This window comes from Diorhabda carinulata, chromosome 2, assembly GCF_026250575.1.
Source record: "Diorhabda carinulata isolate Delta chromosome 2, icDioCari1.1, whole genome shotgun sequence".
Lineage (NCBI taxonomy): Eukaryota > Metazoa > Arthropoda > Insecta > Coleoptera > Chrysomelidae > Diorhabda > Diorhabda carinulata.
In genome coordinates this window covers 27,357,239-27,382,818 of record NC_079461.1, presented here as the reverse complement: position 1 = coordinate 27,382,818, position 25,580 = coordinate 27,357,239, and the positions used below count along the sequence as shown (strand labels likewise).

General features: G+C 31.5%; 1 protein-coding gene across 1 annotated transcript in view; it reads right to left on the bottom strand.

Moving 5' to 3' along the window:
* LOC130904173 (venom dipeptidyl peptidase 4-like) overlaps positions 1–25,128 on the bottom strand; it is a 38,729-nt gene extending 13,601 nt beyond the window's left edge. Inside the window, exons 1-8 of the mRNA XM_057816770.1 lie at positions 24,884–25,128; positions 19,505–19,643; positions 17,176–17,270; positions 15,744–15,821; positions 12,860–12,912; positions 11,429–11,628; positions 10,698–10,867; positions 581–808 (exon numbers count right to left, since the gene is read on the bottom strand). Coding sequence (XP_057672753.1) covers positions 581–808; positions 10,698–10,867; positions 11,429–11,628; positions 12,860–12,912; positions 15,744–15,821; positions 17,176–17,270; positions 19,505–19,643; positions 24,884–24,907 — 987 coding nt within the window. The 5' untranslated portion in view covers positions 24,908–25,128. The remainder of the gene's footprint in view (positions 1–580; positions 809–10,697; positions 10,868–11,428; positions 11,629–12,859; positions 12,913–15,743; positions 15,822–17,175; positions 17,271–19,504; positions 19,644–24,883) is intronic.
* Positions 25,129–25,580: the final 452 nt, after the last annotated feature.

Genomic DNA, 25,580 nt, shown 5'->3' with positions numbered 1-25,580 from the left:
TAGAAAATGGTTTTTTCTTGGTTTGTCTTTTTGCATATTGAATTGTCTACACGTACTCTATCTTCTATTTTCAAGTTCATAGTTATCTATAAATCTGTTATTATCTTATTCTTATTAATTATCATAGTTTTCTTCCAATAGTTCCTTCGATATGTCTGCAATTGTGTTTCTTTGTTTTTTTTTGCTCCTTCAGATATTTCTACTCTGTTCTGGTAACAGTACTTGTTTTCAACCTAGCATCGAAAAGACCGTCGCGGAAACGGTTCACAAACGATACTTAAATCGGTTGGAAAACAAAACATTCTTTCGTAAAACGGTAATTGCCCCGTTGTCGTATTTGATGGGTAGGAACGAACCTATCGATATTATTTTTATAACTTTCTTTGATCCTCCTCTAAGTTCCTTTAGCCACTGGTTGACTTATTAGTATATCATAATTTTTTTTGAAACATCTCATAGAAAAGCTTTGAAAGCATTGATGTTGTAATCGCATATTTCTCAATTCAAAAATTCAATTTATATTTTAGTAACTTTGTTAAAAAGTTATAGTAGTTACAAGCTGTTGAAAATTGATTCTCACCTCTACACATGTGCCATCCAAAAGACATCTGATTATAACACTTTCATTTTGAATTCTATTAGATGAAACCATGGCTACTTGTGAATTCGATATCCAAGTTAACCCGTACAAAATATAATCATTGTTAGGTTCTTTGTTGTTGATAGTGGGAGGGAGTTGGAATTCTCTCGTAGTTTTCGTTGCTATTTCATATACATACGTACTTACTAGTGGATTTGTAGTACCAACCTAAAAAAAGTATTAAAAACTGAATTTCTTGAATCTGTTAATAAATAAGATTATCTTACATTTTTACAAAATATATTTATGGCAAATTTGTAAACATGGAAGTAAATCTAGCAAAAACCACGTTAATCATATAATCAAATAGTTCAGTGTACATCTATAGAATCCAGAAAGGGACTAAATCCAAAATCTTGAAATTTCCTTAGATCTTCGAATTAAAATCATTCACTAAATTTATTGAACTTCAATCATTAATAGAATCAAATATAGAGAGTGTCTCTCTCTTTTTGTGTTTATTAAATAATCATACAAAAGGGAAGCCTTACTATTGGAAGTTCAGCCGATCATATTTTATGGCTTTAATCCAAATTTCAGTAAGCTCTTTAAGACTGTGGTTAAACCATTTTTGGGATTAGAAATTGATGAGCTACTCAACATTTCCTTTGAAATAAAAATTTTCACCTTAGATTTGAATAAATATTAAAATAAGCAAAGCCCGGACTTTATGCTGGATATGATGGTTCAAACCACCAAGCTCTTCGATCTCATTCCAGGTAACTGTCGCAATGAGCAGTTTATCATTGTCTTGTTAAAAGGAAACCTGATTTAGGTCAACTAAGCCTGCATATTTATCCTAATATATTCGCTTCAGCTATCCAATGTATACCTCGGCAGTTATAACTCGACAATCTGAAATAATTTTAAAAAAAATGGAGCAATTGTACTCTTTATAGAATTACTTATGAGACACGCTCCTATTCAATTTAATTCATGGTAATAAATAATGTTATATAGAAATTATCACCAATATTATCACCCAATGTGTAAATGTGTAAATACGTTAGTGTCCAAGGGTCGGCAACCTTTTGAAACGGAAGGACCGATATTAAAGTTGAAAAATTTGCAGTCTTGAAAGAGCCACGTAAGTTTCCACTCATAATCTCCTTAGAGCTTAAATTATATTCGAATATTTTTTCGTAGTGTGATCTGTCAATAAACAAAGTAAAAGTGATTGAAAGAGAGTAATGTATAGGAAGTACTCTCCATTTCATTCGAGACTAGTTCTAACAATTTACGAAAGGTGTTTAAATTGAGGCATACGAATTATCAGATATAAAAACCGACATAACTTGTGAGGCACAAATAAAAAACTAATAAATACTATTATAAAACAGTATCGACGTTTAACTATCAAGGAATAACTTTGGGACAAACAACCAGAGACAAGATAAAGGAAAGGATACAAAAAGGCTATCAAGCCTATGGAACAAACAAAAACCTTTAAAAAAAAACAAAATCAAACAAAACAAAATGAAAATATACAAATCCCTTATAAGACCAGTGATCACGTATGCGATGAAAATAACAGTAATCAACAAAAAATAAGAATAAGAGCTTAAAAGAACCGAGAGAAAAATAATGACAACTATAACAGGTCCAACCACAACACAGGAGGGAGAAAATAGTGAAGCAACAATGAACACATCTGTACATATTAACGATTGGTTTAAAATGGCATATTGAACTAAAAAGCAAAAAATAAAATATAGTGCAAAAACATTGTGAAAGACGCTTTTATCATTAGTTATACTAAAAAGTAGAAAATACACTATGAGTGAAAAAAACTAAAAAGTAAACTTTCTGTAGTATTCAAATTAATAACTAAAAATAATTCTTGACATAAGAAAAATATTACTGATGAATGTTTATGTCTTTCTTAGGTTGTTCAGGTAAAAATTGCGATAAAACATATATATAAATGTTTGTAATTAAATCTGATATTTAGGTTTTTATTTATTAATTTCCATCTATTGTTAATATGAGAGATTAGATAAACTGTTCCGATTTCCATGACATATCTAATAGAATACATGTTAATAATCAGGTTACCAGTTATCAAATTCTAAGGAGTAGGTAGATAACAAACTGAAAATAAACAGTCAATGTAATGAATACATGTATATATTTATATATAGATCATGGTGTCCTAAACACTACGACCCAAAGAATCTAATGTGTTTTCTTTCTTGTTTGAGCTGGGGATGCTCAGAGTTTTCAACTGTTCTATTGACGTACTTTTTCCAGAATGTTTTTTATTTGTTATTCTCCCAGATGTGATGCTCTCTAGTTCCATGGTCTCTTACATTTCGAAAGAATGTGGATAAAGGTTTTGTCTTCAACGTAGCCAAATGCACGTTGCGTCTTTTGCTACACCTAGCGTCTTCAGGTGTTAATTTAGACAGCAATTCCCTAACAAGACTCATTATCAATACTCTTAAATTATTCTTTCTTACGTTGACACATTCAATAGATGTTCTTTGGTTATCAGTGTCTCAGGTGGAAGATTAAAGATCACTTCCAGTACAGCCGTTGCTGTAACGTTTGCTCGTTACATATTCATGCTAGTCTTAGACTTTCGTTATAGAAGGAACAATGATGGAAAGTACTTTTTTTAATTTAAGGGCATGTGCTTATCTAAATTAAAGTGTCCATATCAACGTCTCCAATTTTCCATCCAGTTCCAATTCAATTCATTCAATTTTTTGATGATTTGATTTTTTTAATCATAAACATTTATATGTACATAAACAAAAACAATAATCAGTATCACAGCTCATTCAAAACCTGATAATAGAGGTACCTACGAAATTTCTCTGTAGTGTGAAATAGTTTTATATGAAAAGCCGACTCTGCATATATAAAAAGATGACATCATAGACATATAAAAGATTATAAAAGCGTTACATTATTATTGAAAAAGACATTCTCCATTAAATGTTGCAAAATAAACTCTTATTGTAATTATCAAATTTGGTTTTGAATATTCAAGTTAATTAGCAAATCGACATTCTAGCTGATGTCTTCTGTCTACATGATTGAGTTGACTATTACTTAGATCTCTTCGAGGTCATTGCAACCACATCATTTGTCTTTTGAGATTCGTTAGAACAGAAACAAACACTCTCGCACTACATCCCACGTTATCCAATCAATTTGAAAGTAAATAATGAATTTCATTCCATGCTGCTGTTCTATTCTGGTTATATGAACGTTTTTACTAGCATTTCATTTTATGCTTCAAAGGTTAAGAGAAACTGCATTTTTAATGAACGAGTAAGGCGTTAGAAAGACAAAAGTAGTCACAGTTCAACTGTGCCAATTAATTGATACTATTTCAGTGCAGTCAGTAGGATACGTGCGGATTTCCGAAAACATTGTTCGTATCAAACTTATGAACATTTGGGAATCAAGAAAAAAGACATTAAATTAATTTTTTTCTACGTCCGTTATAATATTCACGTTTTTTCTTTCATTCATTTGCAATAATAAAGAATGTAATATTTGAATCGGTGAAAAATCGCGATCGGTTCATTTTTTCACTTTTTTTTTTTATAAAAAGTGCCGTAACGTGTCATTTTTTAATGCAATTATAAAATTGTTCTATCAAAATAATGGGCTGTGAACGCTTTCTTTCTCATGTCAATTCGTTTCTCAAATAAAGTGTCACACTTTTATTTCTTTTTATTTCAAGAAAATCTGTTTTGTGTTTGTGTGTTTGTTGAAAGGAGTGTAGTAGAAGAGTTATAGTGAAGAAACTTCAAATTGCACACCAGAAGATGTTGTTGAATCAACTACAGCGACTATGAATTTTCTCCCTGAGAAATCCAGGGAACAGTATTTAAGGGAATATGATTATTTTGTACATTGGCGTACAAAAAATGGCATAAACGGCTTTAAAGAAAGAGTGTTACTAGCTTACTTTGAAACTAAATCCAAAATGTGGAATTCTTCAACACTTTGGTCGACTTATTCAGAACTGAAAGGCACCCTAATGGTAAATAACGACGTAGACATCAGTAAATACTCGAAACTAATTGCATATTTGAAAAATAAATCAATTGGCTGTAGACTCAAAAAATCTAAAATATTTCCCGTGAAGAAATTAATAAGTTTCTATTGCAAGCTTCAGACGATCATTATCTCATCCATGAGGTATGACAGCAAAACATTTTAATGTAAGCTTAGATATTATTTGTAACATTTTTCAGGTTGTTTTATTATTCGGAATCGCAGGAGCTCTGCGGAAGGAGGATTCATACAAAATGAAGTGTAACGATATTGATAATACAAGAAATATTTTAATTATCACAGTATCTGATACAAAAACTCAAGTTCAATGTCGATTTACTGTTATTGGTGAAATATCTGACAAAAGATTAAACTTGGTAAATATTTATAACAAATAGAAAAACCAACGTCCCACAAATTTCAAAACAGATTATTTCTTTTTGCAGTATAGAAATGGAAAATGCAAAACCCAAGTTGTAGATATCAATATCTTTTTTAAAAATTCCCACGTTTATTGCAACATATTTGCATGTAACTAATCCAAAAAACTACACTGGGTATACGTTTCGACGCTCTTCGGCGTCTCTATTAGTGGATATAATTCAACGAAAACAGCACGGTTGGTGGGAATCCAACACTGTTGCGGAGGTTTACGTAGACGACTATAAAAAACAAAATGGCTTCTGCAGTGGAAATTTTAAGGGGATCAACTAGTTCGACTAACACAACTATAGACAATGTTATTTCTTTGAACTCGTTAAATGTTGACAATTCAAGTACCGATAACTTCTTCTTCACTTCAAATTAATAATACTCACAGTTGTACTTTTAATATTACTAACACAAAATAGAGATTAATAAAGTTTTGTCAAAAACGGACGTAGGAAGAATTTTATATGATGCTAATGAGTAAAGTAACTTTTTTTCACTTGTAGGATTTGCCGATCAAACCGTCCTACTGGTGAGAAAAATTTTACTCACTTGTTGCATAGACAACTATCAATTCATATCTTATGTAATAAAGATATAGATATAAAAAATGAGATTTTAAATAAAGACACGGGAATAAATAAATAATATAATACGCTTCAATTATCTCGCACTTTTTTCATATATAACGCAATAGGATTTTTTATTGTCCACAAATAAATTTATTATCATGGCTAATTTTTTTAGGTTTTATATTCATTGTTGATATCTTTTCTTGGTAGACAGTTCAAAAATAAGTGTTTTCTTTGAAGCTTATTCATTGGGCTTAACATGATTTTCAAACTCAATACACTGTTTACACCACCATTCACAATTACACTGCCTAACTCGCGCTTCGATAACCAAGTTATCGTCTTCAGAGACTGAAGGTAAACTAAAAACTAATGACTTGACTTACCTGTTTTATACTGAATTTTCCCACCAATAAACCTTCTCCCGCGAAAATTATTTCCAGAGAGAAAAAACTACAGAGTGAGCTGTAAGGATCTGGCCCTTTATCTCTATTTAAGCTACACTTATATTTAGTAAGATTAATTAATACCTTACAGCCTACGCTATAGTTTAGTAATCAAGGAATAAATGTGAGGGTTTTTCCGCTGGAAATAATTTTCCCGAGAGAAGGTTTATTGGTGGATAGTATAAAACAGGTAAGTCAAGTCATTAGGTTTTAGTTTACCTTCAGACTCTGAAGACGATAAAGGTTTCAGAAATTGCAGTTTACAAAATTTCTAAATATGCAATAAATATGGAATTATTTTCCTATGAATATATTATCAAAATAACACAAAGTGACATTATGTTGTCGTCACATTCGATTCCTACATTATCCTCTGAAATATAATAGAAATCTGCTCATTAAAATAAAGATATTTAACTTCAATAATCTTAGTATTGAGGAGATACATCTGTTGCCGTACAGTTAAATTCATATTTGCCTTTTTCAAAATAACTATTTTGCAGCTCTTTATTAAAATCAGATACCCTTGCTTGCTCTGGGTCAGAAATGCTTACATGTGATAACCATAGAAACTCCCTCGCTGTGACCTTACATAGTCTTTGATAGAAAGTGAGCAATGTCTCTCAAAAATCATGTGTATTTTATGGGCTTGGTAGTTAGTTACAATTTGCAGTATTTTGGGAACACTACAATATATCGACAAGTCCTTAATGCAATGGATGAAAAAACCCTCTATTCAACAAATTTCGATATTAATCAAAAAATTAAAGTTGTGAAAATAATGAAATTCATTTCAGTATTTTATACATATTATCATCCATGTACATACCACGTGATTTTTTCAATTAAACCCCTTTGGCGACACTTTAACCGCCAGTAATTCTTTGTTCGCTTTTCCTTAATATAAACACAAGATTTTCGTATGATTATAATACGTTTGAATAATACCACGTAAAATTCACGTGTTCATCCATATGCTCCCGCTTAACACGTTGAGCCCTGGTGCGGTCTATAGGCCCGCAACTGAACTTTCTCACAGCACAGACATATTTTATTCCAAACCTCCTTCACAGCCCAAGGGACCGTATTTAAATATATTTTACAGTTAGGTTGGACCGTCCTGGATCTTTGGAACATTACCATTGGTTCATTTGATTTTGTCTTAGTTTTCATATTTTTTTGTTTCCTTCAACATAACTCATATATATTTAGGAGATTTACCTTTGTTATAGTCGACCACAGTTTGAGGCTTTACAACCACTCCTGATCGTCTGTCAATGCTTACTGTCTCATCAGCATGTTTTGTAGAAAGCATCAACATTTCGCGCTCTGGGCCCTGAGGAAATTTTTAGCGGTAAACTTTACTTCGAGCCCAGAGCGGGCCTATGAAACGCACACAAAAAACATAATTTCTTGCACTTCTATTTCGAATCAATTTTTTCCCTATTTTTCATTGGATCTACACCGCATACGGAGCTTGAAAAATTTTTGGGAACCAGGGAAAAGTTTATTAATTTTGGTTGGGGCTCAAAGTTTTAAGCCACGCGTTCGCAATAGCAGACAGGCAGATTTATGTACACCTATACCAAAGATTTAAGGTGATACCTCGTAAAAGGGTGAGCTGAGGAAAATTTGTTAAAGGAAAGATCCATCTTAATTTCATGCGAGCATGTTAATTTTAATAAAAAAATAAAGTGAAGAATGATGGAAAATTATTTACTAAACAATTAACCCGTTATAGATGAAAGTTATATTAGAAAACAAAATATATGGTTAACAATTATAATCTATCATAATTCTGATCTCTGTTTAGTGTTTTGTCAACAGCAGTGTTTATAAATGTGAAGATTTTTAGAATACGACAATCAAACTCCAGACACGTCAGCAAACGGAATAGCTGCGGTCAACTAAATAAATTGGCTCTGCAACCAGAGCCGACACATCAGTGTCAGCATGTTTATGCGGCTCTTGTCTTCCGTTAATTATCTGTTTAGTATGTGGTGAACATAATCGAAGTGCAGTAGTGGAACGACGACTGAATATCCCAATTATTCATTGAACAGTTTTTCTGTTTTATGATTAAAATTCGTGGACTACCAAATACCAATTCATACCCGTTAGTGTTAATAAAATTGATTGAAATGATCGCAAACAAAATTGGACCATCGAAACTGTGGGTTTTAGGTTTTTTTTTTTATTTTGCTGACGTTAAAAAAAATTTACTACCTATTAATACTAGTGGAATTGATGAAATATAAACAGAGAAATTTTTGCAATAACTTAATTATAAACATCAAAGAAGTTTTCAACTGTTCATATACGCTGTAAATCTGAGTATTTTTCCTGGCGATGCTAATAATAACGAAATGCCGTGATAAAAATCCAATTTTTCGAATGAAAAATGGGTTTAAAAAGGTCATGTTTAGCTGAAATTTTACGGTGTTCATTAACCATACTTAAATGAAAATTACTTGAACGACGTCGATCTACGTTTACAATCAAACTAGAGCACAAATGCAACATTTTAAGGCCGCTTGACACGATGCAAAAAAATGTAAGATCAATTCAGTGAACGAATATTGCACGTCATTATGCAAGTCCTTTGCCATCGCGTCATGATTGCCACTAATCAAAATTCTGTAAGAAAAAGTAAACAATTTCCTAACCTCAAATTTTATTCAATATTTTGTGATAGGTTTAAAAATGAAAATAACAAAGCAAAAAAGTACATCAGGCGTTAGTAGGACAAGCCCTGGAGTTAGATTAGAAAAGATACAAAAATTATTCGAGAATAGATGAAGAATCATTTGAAAAATTCTAATGAAAAATAAGATAGTTAACAAATCATTGGCGAGAGACGTAATAACAACAAATGAGAAACTCATTTCTCTCCAGAATTGCAACTTGCACGTATCCTTGAATCTGCCAAAGAGGCGTGGAGTATAAAAAAAGCCTAATAAAAACATAAAGAGGACAGAATGGTGGTCAGATGCGATAAGAAAGTTAACGAAAATCCACCCCAAAGAATAGTGTTAAACAATTATGTGTACTAAGCCCACTACTTTTCACAATTTAATAGATAAAACAATAAAAAGAGCAAAGGATAGATGAGGTAACATATATAACGGAATTTATTTTCGTTAGCGAGATCGGAAATATTGAATACGGAAATGAATATGGAATTAAATACAAATAAAACTAAGAGAATGATTGTAGCAAGATAAAGTACAGGGAAAGCAAATTGCACAAATAAAAAGATAGAAAAAGAAAATTGAAAGTAATTGCAAACTAAAACAAGAAATAAGTGAAAAAAATAGGAAAAGTGGGTGAATTATTTAATGCAATGACAGCATCGTTCTTTGATATGAAAGAGGTACCAAAAAAATAGCAATTGTAAAAAAGATAGTGAGCTCTACTATGGTTTACAGTTGTGTCTTTGGGCGAATATTAGAAAATACCGAAAACCAACCAGAGCAGAGTTGCATCTTGACTTAAAAAGAACTTCCTTGCCAAGAATTCTGAAGAAACTGGGTGCCTATTCGAATGTAATTAATGTATATCAACTAATTACATCCTCGGGATTATATGAAAATCCTGAATTTTTGAAAAATATTTAGTACTTAATCAACAGAGGTACATATACATTTTAATGCCCTTTATCCCTAATCAACCCAATTTTATCGTGCACTTGATTTAGAATTTTTCCAGCTGGACAGGACAACTTGCTATACTGCTGCCGTAGTTCGTCAATTTTTTCGAAAGCATTTTCCATGCAGATTTATATCAGGATTTACTGATATTCCTTATCCTTGAAATTCTCAAGACCTGACATATGATGACAAGAGACTTGAAACATCAGTATGAAGTCTGTCTTGAGTGAGGAATATATTTAAAATAGGTAAAGAAGTGTCAATAGAATGTATTTCATAAAACAATAGAATAATCACTAGTTTAGTACTGTTCATTTTGGGCTATTCTGTATGTATAAACATTGACGAGTATTTCATATGTTCAAAGATAAAATATATGAAATATCATATCTCAGCGCATTCTATGACTATCTGAGCTTTAAACCAGTTCCCAGCGGCAGTAACAGTACTATCAATATTAACAAAACCTCGTAAAAAACTTTTTGACTAACCAGCGGGCCAAAAAAGGTGATTTTTATAGTAAAATACAGATATCTTATCTTATTTTACTGTTGATTGAAATATTGATATGTTTTTATTCGAATAAGGTAGCCTGTACAAAACAATTTGATATCAGTAGTGATTAGTTCAAAGGAAGATACGAATCTACTCATTTTTAAGACCCTCTATTTTTATTAATCGTTTTTGAAAGTCGAATGGTAATATGAAAATCTACCTAAATTAATCTTAGTTCATTTTGTGGCTGTAGTTTGGTTAAAAATTACACTCACACACTTAAGAGCAATCATTTCTATTGAGGTGATCTCTACGCTACATCTCACTTTCTACTAGAAATAACTGCAAACGTTTAATTTCATTTTGATTTGATAAATCAATAGCTATACTGTAATTTACAATACAGAACTTATTTTGTTTTTGTTTGGGAAATATTACGCATCATAATTACCTTAGGATATTTAATAACGGCGTCATGAGGATACTGATTATCCAATGTTCCTTGTTGCCCGTACACTGGATAAGAGAAGTCTCGAACGCTCTCGTCATGAAAAACTGCGAAAGCTAAATGAGTAGCTTCTGGAGAAAACCACAATGCTGATCCAGAACTCAATACTTCCTCTTAAAATAAACTTTAATTAGTATCATATTCTTAAACGAAATATATTCATTTTTCATAACACATATCATATAACTTGCAGCATAAAAAATCTAATATTGCAGAGACAATGAGTATGACAAAGAAAGAAGACTAAATGATGTTGAGAATAGGAAGAAGAATTAGACGTACCATTATCGGATCGATAAAAAATGATGTATACAGAAAAATGAAGGAATAGAAGCAGTACTGAATGGAGATAATGTGGTAAATATAATAATAAAGCCAGAGTAAAATTGCTGGAACATCTATGGAGAGCTGGATCGGAAGTAGGGATAAGAATGATGGTAGATTGAATGCAAGTGGGAGAGGAAGACTGAGGTCAGAATGGTTGGATGCGGTGAGAAACTGGAAACAACTGGTTATGGCCAGTCTAAAATAGAAAGAGGTAGGAAAATATCTGAAGGTGTAAGAAGACAGAAACTGAGCCTTCCTTGAAAAAGGCTCCACTAAGCGCGAAAGATTGGACAAGTTCCACATAAGGGACGTCTTGACATTCTTTATATGTAATATATAAAACTCACCTTCATATACCCAGTCAGGAACACCGCAATAAACAATTCCAGTGGCCCCGACAGTCGTAACTGTTATTGGTTGTTGAATGTCTACCGAAAAATCTTCTAAATAATAAATGTTATTGTTGAAAACATATACTAGACCGTGACCTTTCGGGGCAAATGTCACTAATTGTAAAGGAAGTTTATTGGCAATATCGTAGTACTTCCTAAAAAATATAAACAGTACTTGTACATATCGGCTAAAGTCGCAAATCTTATAACACCATAGAACCCAATTTTACACTAGACACAAAAAACTTAACGATGAAAAAAATTTATCTGTTTTTTCTAACAATTGATTGAAATAACAGCTAGATATCAAATTTCGAGAAAATACTTAAAGAAAAACAGTTCTAGTAAATTAACACGAAGAGCGATTAGCTGTAAACAAAATGGCTGTCTCAAGTTGCGGAGTTTTCTATTAAAACTTTTAAATTATAATGGATTTGTTTCAGTCTTTATATCAGGAATAAGGTATATTATTGTATCGTTAATTTAACTCTTTTGAATCAAAGTTTTTTGAAATTATTAAGCTTGGAATGAAATTTACGAGTAGCTAATCAATGAACTATATACCAAGCTCACATTATGTGTTAAGCTTGCAACAGAAATTGAAATTTTTCCACGTAATGGGCAAAGAGTTATAGTTCTTCCAATATCAACTGCAGTTATGCGAGGATCAATCAATATTTCATAAATATGCCTTGCACTCATACCAAAGTAAGAAATGAAAATTAATGTTTACTCCCCATATAAAATTCGGTAAACATCTGACAAACCGTCAGTCCACGACTCATCATCTCCATCATTTACCAATGAAAACATCGAATCGTAAACATAAATGCATTTCTATTGGCCGAAGCTGTATGTATACAATGTCTGTGATAAGCATGGGCGTGGCTCGGTGAGATTTATTTAATTCATGAATTCCTTTAAATAAATAGAAATATGGCGTTCTTTAGACCATGGGCGAATGAAGACAAAGAAATTGCATAGTGCAGTTAAAATAAAGACAGGTATAAATTTAATAACAAAGATCTAGATATACAAACACAGCAATGGTAGATCAAACAAAATTGTCGACAAGGGTTTTTATATAAGTTTTTGTAAGCTGCTATTGATATTGAAAGAACTATACTTCAAAATGGAAGTATAAAGGCTTATAAAATAAAATGGAATGATCATGTGCTTGACTTACTGCTGATATACCTCAAGGACAGTCACGGAGGGAATTCATCGTAAATAATTAATTATACTTTCACAACCTCTGTGTGTGCGTTGACTTATTTTATCGTTTTTCCTTTGCTAGACTAGTTGCAATATAGTGTAACCTCACCACGATAATCACACAAGATATGAAATACAATTTTATAAGAGTAGTCACTATTTCTTACTTACTTATTAGCAATGTCATATATTGTGAAAACCGCTGTTGTTGAATGTCTGAAAACCTAAAAAGAAAACGTTACAGAATATTATTTTCAACTATTAACTTGATCACAGAATCAATACTTAAATAAATGCATCAAAATAGACATTACAAACACTTATTTCAGTGATACTCCTTATATCTTCAAGTACAAATTGTTTATTACATTATTTATTCTGTAGCTAGGAGTGGGTAAGCAGAAAAATGTATTGCACATTTATTTACTAAAGATCAAGGTCTTCATATCTGCTATACATGATGAAGGAAATTTAACAAGTATATTGTCGCGAAAAGATCTGTTGTTGGAAAACTACTCTCATTTTTATTACTATTTATAGCAATTGTATTTAGAGATTATAGAATTTTTCTTCGCATGTTAACATTCTTTAACCAATGCTCCACATTAGTGTTGATGTCGAGCCCCAATCAAAAGAAACTTCAATCAAATTTGAATTACTAGAGGTGAATGCATCTATCTCAATGTTGTTCAATAGAAAATCTTATTGACAAGCGTATCAGATTATTTTTTGAAATAAACGTCTTTGAGGCTCAACCTTTTCAATACTGTTGAGACAGAGAATAATTACTAAAATAATTTAAATGCTTACAAATGCATTAGTCTGAGATTCCAGTACTGTACTGTCATAGGCTCCACACCTCTCTGCTTCGTTACTGTTTGCTGTCTGCTTTTTTGTTTTCTATTATATTTTGTCCGTCTAGATGCTGCTAGCAAATAGTAGACACGTGTCATGCTTATTACTAACTCTGTTTTTATATGTGCTGTGCTCGGATTTGCCAAGTAAGCTATTTATAATTGTATTTTACTTATTTTGTGTACAGCGATAGTTTTTATGAGATTTCTTATTTCCAAAAATAAACATGTCCCAATAATATTAATTATTGGAAAATTATGTCCAGTCAGTATTGAATTACCTATATATTCAAATTTCGACAGAAAATGAGCTCCAAGATATAGTGGATACCATTTATTTTGAAGAAGGATTAGACCGTGATAATGATATAGATACAAATTATATACAACCATCTAGCGATATCAGTTATGTTACAATTTGTGGACAAAAGCTTTTAAAAGCTAAAAACAAAAATAAAAATAACTAAATAAAGATATAAATAAAATAATATTTCAATATACAGAAGAAAACCGCAATAAGTAACAAAATTAAAGGTAATAGTAATAGGTAATAATTAATTAATATACAGGTATAGCAATATTAAACCAGTATGCAGCATGACAGGAATTAAATATTATTATAAGAAGAGAAGTTGTTCACAGAGTTGAAGGCTGCTTCCAGTAAATATGCCCTCAAATATTGTGCTTTGAGGGAGAAGTAGATATCGATTTGATTTCAATCCGCAAGTGACTGTGCATTTTTTGCATTGTAAAATATTGAGCCCTTAACTAATTCTGAACCTGGAATAGGTGGGTAAATGTCGTGCTCTGTGTTCCTACGTGGATAGCCGTGCAACGACCTTTCTGAGATTGGAGAAGCGTGCTTATGAATTAGGCAAACGAATTCAAAGATGAATAAGAAAAAAAATGATTCAGAATTTTCAATCTTTTGTCCCTGCAGTGAGCCATACTGTTTTGTCGGAGTAAATATCTAGCAGCTCCCTTTAGAATGTTTGAAGATTCGCTCAAATTGAATCGCACCACACGTACCAGAAGGAAAAGGCATATCAGAGATGCGACTCAATAAGGGCACAATAAACTGTTGAGACAGTGGATAAGTTCAGTCCTTTGGAAACTGATCTGATCTGAAATATGGTGTAGCCATTGGCAAATCCTAGCTGAAGATTCAAGAAAACGATGTATGCTGGTTTCAAAAAATAAGGATGCAATAAAAAAAATGTTGAATTACAATTATGTTTTTTAATGCAACATATATTTTATATGCTCCACTATTTTACTACCATAAAATACTGTTGGGACACATACGACCCACTCACCAATACTATTGGGACAATATATCCCAATATATTCCAAAATTATTATTTTGAAATAATCAATAAATAATATGATCATTTATTTAAATATTTTGTTCCCGTGAAACTAAGTTAGCAATTAATATTTAGTACTATAAATGTTACATGAATGGATAAAATAAAAAAATCGATTCGGCAGATTTAAATCGAAATCAAATCTATTTATTCTAAATTCTAAATTTCAATGTTTGCAGTTTATTGTGAATGTATATAAAATCGTTCTGGTATTATTATGTGAGGCTCCATAACTTTATTCAATAAAATATCATTTTTCATGTTACTTCTTACAATAGATTTGTTTGTAGCTCAGATACTGGCCTACACAAACTTTCTACGTTACAATAATGCGGCGTTTTGACTCATACATTCTCCCGTTACTCATTTAAATGAAATCAAGATATGCAGATGCATTCTTCGATTTCTAAGGTTTGTATATTCACTTAGAAACGATTTTTGTTAAAATTTTCATAGTTTCAAAATAGAAATTTCATAAGGTTTAAATTGATTTCATTTATTTGGAATCAACAGCAAACAATTTGTTGTGGATTAATTTGGCAAGCCACATAAGACTACACTACCAAGTGGTACGCACTCAGTAGGAAACTTCTGGAAGCTCCCATCACTGCCTTGGAATTCCTCCAACCGAAGTTATAGCTTTATCAAATTGATGTTTGTGTATATAAAACTAACATTTATTTATGTGTATAGGTTTAAGTATAATAAAATTTTCAAAAGATTTCAATAGGGATATCACAAAAATAAATTTTGAAATCATAAACTATCACAATCTCAGTTGAAACACGCTCTACATCAATTTTTAATTTCAAATTTCATAATTAAAATACTTACTTCTGAAACGTTGTAGCTCAACAAAACATATGCTAGATCTGATGATATGGAAGTTATAGTAGAACCCGGATATTTATCCTAAAAAAATGCAATTACTTCTTAAATGATAGTGAACTAAATCTCCAAACATTACAGATCAACTTTTTGAAAAAAAAATATATATTGAACGATCTCAAAAAATAGATCTACATTGGTTCCAAATTAGATTATGGAATCATAATTCTGTTCCCAATACAGCTCTAGGAATTTGCCTTGGAGCTTTTAAATCCAGCCCATCTGAAAGCATCTATTGTGAATCCACTTTCTCTATGGTAGAGACAACAACTACTTCTCATGTCATACTCCGAAAAAGTTCCAGTTCCAGTTTAACCTCGTTCAACTAACATCAATAATTTTGCCTCTAAACTTCCAGCAATCCTATCATCATTCATATCCAATGTCAATATCATCCTATCCCTAAACATTAAACACACAGCGATATACTAAAACAAAGATTGCAAAATATTATGAATTCCACTTCTATAATAATATTCTCAATACTGATGCATCTAAATCATCTTTTGCTAGCGTCTACACAGGAGAATTATATGCAATCCTCCAAGCCTTGAACTACAAACAATTTCGGTACACCCTATCATTCAAAATGTTCATGACTCCATTGATTGACTTGCAAGCTCTAGTGCTCGTAATCTGGATACCGTCTCACACTGGTATACATGGGAATGAACTTGCAGAACGAGCTGTCCAGCGACTTGATACAAATCCACAATGATGTCATAGCTAATATAAGACGTTCTATACACGACTGATAGGCAGACCACTGCGCAAGCTGCAGCATTGAAATATGAATATAAATATGAAATTCAAAGGTCCATCGACTTCAGAAACCTACCTTCCATGAGTCGTAGAGACTCAGTTGTTGTACGCAGACTACGCAACGGGCATTCTCGACTGACACACCGACATTTAATGGCCGCTTCTGATCCTCCCAAATGTCAGCACTGCAAAATACCACTTGTCCACAATACTCCAATAACCGCCGTAGCCGCCAGCTAGGAAGTTCGCTCCAAGAAAGTTTAAATAACGGAAACATTTACCACGCCTGATCCAATATTTGAAAGTCTTTGGTCTATATGGTAAAATATTAATCCTTAATATATGTCATTCAAACAGTATGTTAATGTTAAGGTGCCGTAGTTTTAGCTAATAATTTTATCATAACCGTGTCAATGATCTTAGTTGTCGAGACATGTAAGTAAAATAAAAAAAAATAGATCTAATTAATACTGTACAGAGTTCGACTTGAAAATGGAATGAGCAGTAGAAGCGGTATGCTAGAGTGACTTTTGGATGTTTTTGAATACTATTAAGGCAATGTCGAGCAACTCACGAAGAATGAATGAAGAAGTATTTAAAACTGATTCATACTTACTAATATTTCTCTTCCTAAGAATAGCGATATGTGTTTTTTTGCGTAATCATAGAGCAAGATATCTTGCCTTGTATTAGGGAAGGTGAATGCTGTATCTAAAATTAAGTATCAATGTTAATAATTTCAACAATTTCATGTAAACAAATGTAATTATAATCCACATACTTCAATAATATCGATACACATTTGAAACCTTATTTTTTCATTAATCGTATGAGCTCTTATTTTCCTTTCACTAATGAACTCATTCTCATATTTTAAAGTCTCATCAAATTATTATATCATAAGTTATCTTGATCTCTCCAGTTCTTATGATTATTTCAATAATATATTCTATGTATAATTTTGTACAAGAAATTCTAATCAAAATATATCTCTTGAATCGCTCAGATTAACAGCGTCAGAATCTGTGAAGGGTTGTAAATTTGACAGTCTTCTTCCTAGCATTGCCATAAATGTTGGATGGAATTTGAATCTGGTGACTGATATGGCCACGGCAAAAAAGTAATGCCATCTCATGGTCAGACTCCATAGTTGGATATTCAAAATATGGATTTGCGTTATCTTGGTGGAAAATAACTTTTGTACCGCCTTTTAGATAAAGGAATAATAGTTATTGGTTTGTAGAGCATCATCAGAATAATCATATTATGAAACTGATTGGAATTAAGACAAGTGGTTATCAGCTGCGAAAAGCAATAGCCCTTCAAACCGTTAATAAGCTACCAAAGCCTATAACCAAACTGGTGCATTGTTAAAATTAACAACTTCAAAGGATTTGATAAAACTGTTGGTCTGTCATTCTGATGTAGGAAGTAATATAAAAATCGACAATTGTGTAGTCTTCAATAAAACCAAAAATAACAAATACTCCTCGAATATTCCTTTAGTGGTTTCATGATCCGATATGAATCTTGATACTTATGATAGTGGACGACAAGAACCGCGTTTGGTAGATGACAAGTAAGTTGAACATTGAAAGTTACTGCCATCTATAAACTAGAGGCTTTCAATATGTGACTGTTTCCTTAACATACATTGGATGACTGGGCTGGCAAATGAAGACATCCTAATATGCGTCGACAATCAACGTGAGCTGTATTCTTAAAATTGACAGAAATAAGCAAATTAATAGAAAAAGTTTTCCAGAATGTTGGGGAAATTTTACCCACCAATCACACCCTTTAAATAGTTATGCCGGGTCCTTCTGGCTGGAAAAAAATGATAAGCCGATTTTTGTTTCATTAATTCACAAAATTTCCTATCGAATAGACAGTTTATTATCGAATTTCGCGATGACGGGAAAAAATTTTTGCTTTTTTTTAAATTATTATTTTTTTTTTTCATATTTTCGGCCAAATAAATCGACGCTTACTGAGTGCGCATTTTGTTCCACTAATTAATAGCTGTCGATTTATATAAAAATTTTGCAAATCCGCGATCACGGGTCTTTTGAAATTGCCGTCTCCCGGACTATTATACCTAATTGTTTCTATTTTTTGAATGTCTATTTAAGAAGCTTTCAAATAATATGTAATATATTTTAACCAAAGTATGGTTATGTGTAAGTTAAAAATAATAAACATAAAAAAGAGTTTTAAATGATTAATTACCTATCAGTTTCGTATTTTTTAATAATTAGTTTCAAAGTAGTTTATTTGTTAACAAGTACTATAACCAATAGTAAATTTAAACTAAAGAATAATTGAAACTAAAAAATAGTTCAATGAAAAATTTCTTGCGCCAAAATGTTTATCATGTATAAATTTTTTCATGTACCAAAATTTACTTATTTCGAACATAGCTCTGCTATTAATGTGTGTGAAAGCAATAACGATTTTTGTTTATATCAAACATTTTCAGACTATACTGCGTTTTTTTAGTCCTGTAAGCCTGTTAACCTAGAAATGTTTCAAAAACACTCAGCTCATCCACGAATGTTCATCAAGTTTTAGAAGAAAAACGTTACTTTCAATTCCCGATTTTGTCCATTTTGTCATGGGGGAGGAACTAAACTTTTCCCCGGGCCACCAAAGTCTCTCGACGGCCGTAGACTACAATCATTGATACACACCGCAAAAAATAGCTAAATAATTGAAAATGTTAACGTGTTACGTTAGTGGATTTGCATTAGAAGAAGAAGAGATTGCTTATTGGCTTGTACACTTTGTATATTGTATATAATCTAATAATAAAAATGAGATTCGAATTATGAAGTTCGCCAAGGAAATAGTCTAAATTTTTTTCCAAGTTAATAACGGCATTGTAATTGACCACACAATTATGAACCATACACATCTTGAGAAAATATTTTCAATTATTTACTGACCTGATATCCAGGATCCATTCCAATATTTGGCTCCGAATACACCATTTAATATATCATCTAACTCAAACGGTGTCTGTTCAGCTTCCTTTAAATGTCTCTGTTGGGATACTACCACCAACGAACAGATGATAAAAATTATCTTAAAGAAAATATTAATGATAAGCAACATCTCAATTCTATGTATAAATAAATTTAATGGAGCATATAAAAATACTCTTCAATTCTTAGATCATTTTCGAACAAGAATTTTTTTTACTAAAAATCTAGGTTTTTTGCTATTTTTCGATTATTTTCATAATTCCCTCGGTATAGAATTTGCTGATAAAATAACTTAGAGACATGATTATTGATGTGTTCCCAATTTTTTCCATCAAGAACGTTTTGCTAGGATCTAAACACAGACGGTGCAATATCCGTCTCTAGGATCGACGAAATCTTCCCAATTAAATTTACTTTTGGCAAATCATTATAGATTTGTAGACTATCGCTGTCCTGGTGGAACACAATACCCGTTCTATTTCCAGCTCTAGGTCGCTTCATCACGTTTCTACTACGATCATTGTGTTCAACGTTCTCATATTTTATCCATTATGTCAATTATTCTCGTGAAAAATGCTCCGAATAATGGAATTCATCATATTACCCAATTCAATTGTTTATCAAGCCTAATGAAAATGATTCCAAACTGTTTCGTGTTGATATATCTCGAACAGCAAAATGTTTGCCACGGAACCTCCTTAAAGTCTATTTGTGAAGTATGCTTAAGTTGGCGCCATCGAAAAATACTTTTAATAAAGGGTATTTCATAATTAATTTCGATTTCCAAGGTTCACTTTATTTATTTATACAAAAAGAAAGCCCTAATATTCAAAGTAATAGTCCATCGTAATCAATGTTTTTAACTTAACGTTTAGCAAATCTCTACAGACTTTGGTAAAACCTTTTTTTGAACTTAGATGCAAAAAATGTTTTCACTACAATTTCAACCTCTCATTTGAATTCAATAATTTCGCCATTGATCTGAATAAATAGTAATCTGATGGTGCAAGATCCGGACTAGATGTAGTAAAAATTCAATACCACCAAGCTCTTCAATCTTATTTTTATTGTTAGATAACTCTCATAGTATGTGGTTTAACAGTGTCTTGTTGTAAGAGAACCCGCTTTTAGTTAACTAAACCTGGACTTTTCTCCGAGAAAATCTTATATTTTTGCATCAGCTGTCCACTATATACCGTTTTTTTCATATCTCGACAATTTGGAATAATATCTAAGTACACTTAACCTTCATAATTCCACTAGACTCCGCCGCTCAAATCCACCTCTCTCTGCGATGGGTTCTGGCAATTGTCTTTTGTCGAACCACTGATTTGTCATGATTGGTTTCCTTCGATAAATTTTTTTTTTCATCTAAGTTTACAAAACTGTACTCATTTTGATTGAATCTCGATTAATTCGTATGGCACAATTTGACAACTTGATCTATCTAGAAGGCTTAATAACAATCTCTTATAACCTAAATACCCTACGCAGGTGACGATCTGAGCGCAAACGTTCTTCAAGCTTCAAATCTCCACTATTAAAATAATTGAATTAACCCTATTCAGCTCGTTTTTTTGTTTCTAATAATTTCTTAATAATACTGAACTTCATATTTATCGCATTCAATACTATATATTAAGTACAAAAATGTAATATGTCGTCAAAAAACGAAGAGATAATGATTTAAAGAAAGTGAAGCAATTATACTATTCACATATATGTGGTACTTCAATATGGACAGTTTCTATAAGTGGAAGATGTTCCGACTAAGGGAGACAGAATGGCAACAATTTCTCTATCCTCCGAGGTTCCAGCTTAGTTCTGTATAGCTAAAGTGTCTCAAACGAGAGAGTAACGTATCAATCTCAAATTTCTCGTTAAATTGAAAAAAACTCCGACTGAGTGCTATAAATTCTTGCAAAAGGCGTATGTGGACACTCCTCTATCTCGTGCGCATGTTTTTGAGTGGTGTAAGCGCTTTAATGAGCGCCAAGAGAGCACTGAAGATGACTATCGGAAACTGTGACTAAAATCAACCAAAGTCTGTGCAAAGTTGGTGCCAAAGAATCTAACTCCTAACCAAAGTCTCTAGCGTCAACGGGTCTTCAGAGGTTAGAAAGGTTAGAAAAATATCTGCACCCGATTTGAGTCGATGGAAGCGGTAAAGCAAAAAACGACAGAGCTCCTAAAGATTCTCACCAAAGAAGACTTCCAGCACTGCTTCGATCAATGGAAAAAACGTATGGAAAGGTTTGTGGTGAGAGGAGGGGAGTGTATTGGAGGTAATGAATGTAGAATAATTTTTCTAATAACCAGTCTCGTTATTTAATAGCCAGACCATGTATTCATATAATTAGAGACTACTCTTAACAAGTTAAGAAATGTTTAAATCGAGGCACCCTCTGTGAAATACCTATGCTGATAATAATTAATAATAAGAATCGATAGTGGTTTTTCTACATCAATCATAACATTTTTTTTTGGTACATCTTCTTGAAAGAATATTCAACAATTCCGAAAGGCAGTACATTAAAGTATCATCAAAATAAAACACTGCAAAATAAGTAAAAATCTAGCCACTAATGAAACAAGTTTGATTCATATGCGTAAAATATTTTTGGGTATTTCATGGAATAGGTCGTATACTATTTTTCTGTTTTATTCAATTAAGAACGTGCGTAGAAATCATTAATTATTGTATTGTTTCTGTGGTATAGTAGTACAAAAAACTGAATAATTATAATCCATTTAAAATAATTCACTAATAATTTCTGCGATTATTTCACTTATTTGTTTTATTCACTACGACTATTCATGTAAAACAAACTAACTGCGTTTACACAAATCGTTTATATACCTAAATAAAATTCTAAACAGTTCTAGAACAAAATGAAACAAAAAAAGAAATAAATAGACTTTCCTACAAACTATTAGAAGAAATACTGTAGATAAGCTGCCTGTTACTAAAAAAATTATATACAAATAAACATCAAACGAGTTCTGCCATTTATAACAAATTTTTAAATTTCTATAGTAGCTGGACAAAGCTGGCCTAGGGACCCAATTTGCGAACTTGATCGTAACAGTATCATGCTCAACATTTCATTTTATTGAAGCCACCAATCAAAGAAGAAATATACATAAAATAATTAGTCGTTCATACTATGCTTCTCTGTATTTGATTATAACTGAATTACGTATTGTCAGATTTTTTTTTTGCTGTTGCGAAGTTTCTTGTACTAAAACTCACAATAGAATACAATGTGAATTTTTTATACTTTTTATACATAAATTGGAAGTATATTTGTTCAATTCCGTGGCAACTAAATATGTTCTTACTATTTTTAAGATGTATATAATTCCATAAATACCCCGAGTAACGTCGTCTTTATATATATATTTTTTTGGAGAGTAATAAAACAGTTGCCATGACACCAACGGTCTAGTCGTCATAATATTTCATTGTTGACATTACAAATTTTATTGTTGCTCCTTTGGATTGGTGTATAAAAATGTAACGACTTCGTTTTTCGCGAATTATTGTTATATGTGTCATGCTTCATGTTTTTTTCGAATGATACCTCCATGAGAAATTTGGGAAAATTTAAAATTCGAATTATACCTTTGTTAACAAGCAGCGGAAATGTCGAGATAAAATTATATACATGATGTCACTGGATTTATCTAACCTCTTTGAATATCTACTACTTAATCGCTATCGTTATTCATTCGAATTTAAACTGTCAAATTCAAGATTTGTTATCGCTTATCGATGATCCCGATTAAAATATCATTGAGTATTTAACCCTGAAATGAAGGACATAAAAAAAATTAACTGAAACTTTAGATTCAGTTCGAACAAGCCAAAACAGGTACAAATACGAGTACTTATGATTAATACGAGAAAAAGTATTTTTCCTTTAATTACAATAATACTTGACCAAAGCAAAACTTGAGTTTTCAATGGATACAATATTTGTACTAAATTTGCACAGGAAATCTATCAAAAAAGTCAGAAAATCTTATTTTGATGAACCGAGCCAGAAAATTATTGTAATAGTCCGGTAAAAGCTTTTACCTAAAAATAAACCGGAAAGTACTAATTTCTAGCCCCTTTTAAAAAAAAATATTGTAAGTAATACGTCCTGAAAGGGGTCTTTTACTGGTCTCACAGGCTTGCAATTTGCCCATTCGTCTAGTAAAAAACCACTTTCGGGACTTGTTACGTAAACTACTATTAAGTGAATGCTCGTATGAAATTAAGACTTTAAATGGTGTAGACTGAAATTGAATTTTTTTCTAAAATTTCAGTAATGCTAGAAATTTGAAAATCTGTAATTTTCTTGCACTCAAAGAACTATGTACGAATATTTTTTTAATATTCCTGCTACATTATACGGGAGTAAAATTAGCAGCCGTTTCTTTTAAACATTTATGATGAACGTATTAAATTTTAAATCTTTACTGTTTTCCACTCAGTTTATTGAAAAAATTATGAATTATGGTATTTATGTTTTTCTCTGCATCTAATAGTTTCGGGGAAAATATTTAACAATAAAAAATATTTTTGAATAAAACAAGAATTTTAAGTTTTAATTTCATTTCCTAAAACTTGATCTTGAGAAAAAGTTGCTTAATCCACCCCGTATAATGTAACAGGAACATTGAAAAATGACCCGTGGTTAGTCCTTTTTGATTGCACGAAAACTACAAAATTTCAAGTTTCTAGTTTCACTGAAATTTCAGGAGAAAACGCAATTTTAGTCACCACCTGTTAAGCGTGATATCTCGGAAAGGGATGCGCTGAGGAAATTTTTTAATAGGAAGTAAACATCTGAATTTAATGCGAACAATCACTTCCTGAATTTTGTCGCATGGATTTAGAAACATCCTGTATTTCATCATATTTCTATTGTGTGAATTTTGCATTACTGCTGTATCAAAAATTTCATTGTGGTCGCATACTATATAATAGCAACAATAAAAAACGACTGGGTTATTAAGATCTTTAAAGCATAATTCACGCCGCCTATCACTAAAAAAATCAGTTTGACCGATCAAACTATTCAAACCATCAGATTTTAATGAATTTTAATGAATTTAAATATCCAGATATTAAAGAAGTAAAAATTCAAAATCAAGATCATTTATTCATATATATGAATTAGTTTTATGGAATTGAATTTTTTCTTTTAATTACTTACTTTCATCCTAACATCAGAGCACTATTATACTACCAAATAAATCGTTCGTGATTTTTTTCCAAAGAAACCAGTTTGCAAATTATTTTATAATAACCCGATCAATTAATAATATATTTAAATGTAAAATGCTTACCTTCATTTTGTCTGACCGTGACATCAGAAAAGTTTTATATAAAGATGAATAAGATTATGGATAATCTATTCAAGACATCATCTATTGTAGGGATAGCGTATGAATGAGTGATTGATGGAAAAATTAATTTCAATGTTTTATAGATATTTATTCATATCAATATACGAGTAAAGTGGATAAGATACAAAGTATTTGCTTATTTACACCACTTCACTGATACGACTTTGAACGGTCAAAATAAATATAATAGATAAAACAGAAAACTTCTATATGCAACATTCAGTTATCTCAAAAAACAATTGCAAACATTATTTCGAGATTGTTAGTCCAGTAAAAGATTTATTTTACCTAGTTGTTTTCAAATTGGATTCAAAGGAAGCAAATTTGTTTTCATCGAATTAGTTCTATTTATCTTTTATTTCTTATAATCTGTCTTCTTCTCTGAAAGAATATAAATCTATATACAAATTATAAAGGGAATGGTAAAACCTTTGCTATATTTAACAATATTTGTAGGATTTTCAGTTAGATCCAAACAGTTAAGATATTTTGTGAAGCTACACAAAAGTCTAAAATGCACAATCAAAAAGATTATTGAGGAAAATAAAGATATTACTACTGAAATAATAAAAGCTTTAAATACAAGGAACACGGTCTATTCTAAGAAGAAAGATTTTGCTTAACATATTCTGTGAAT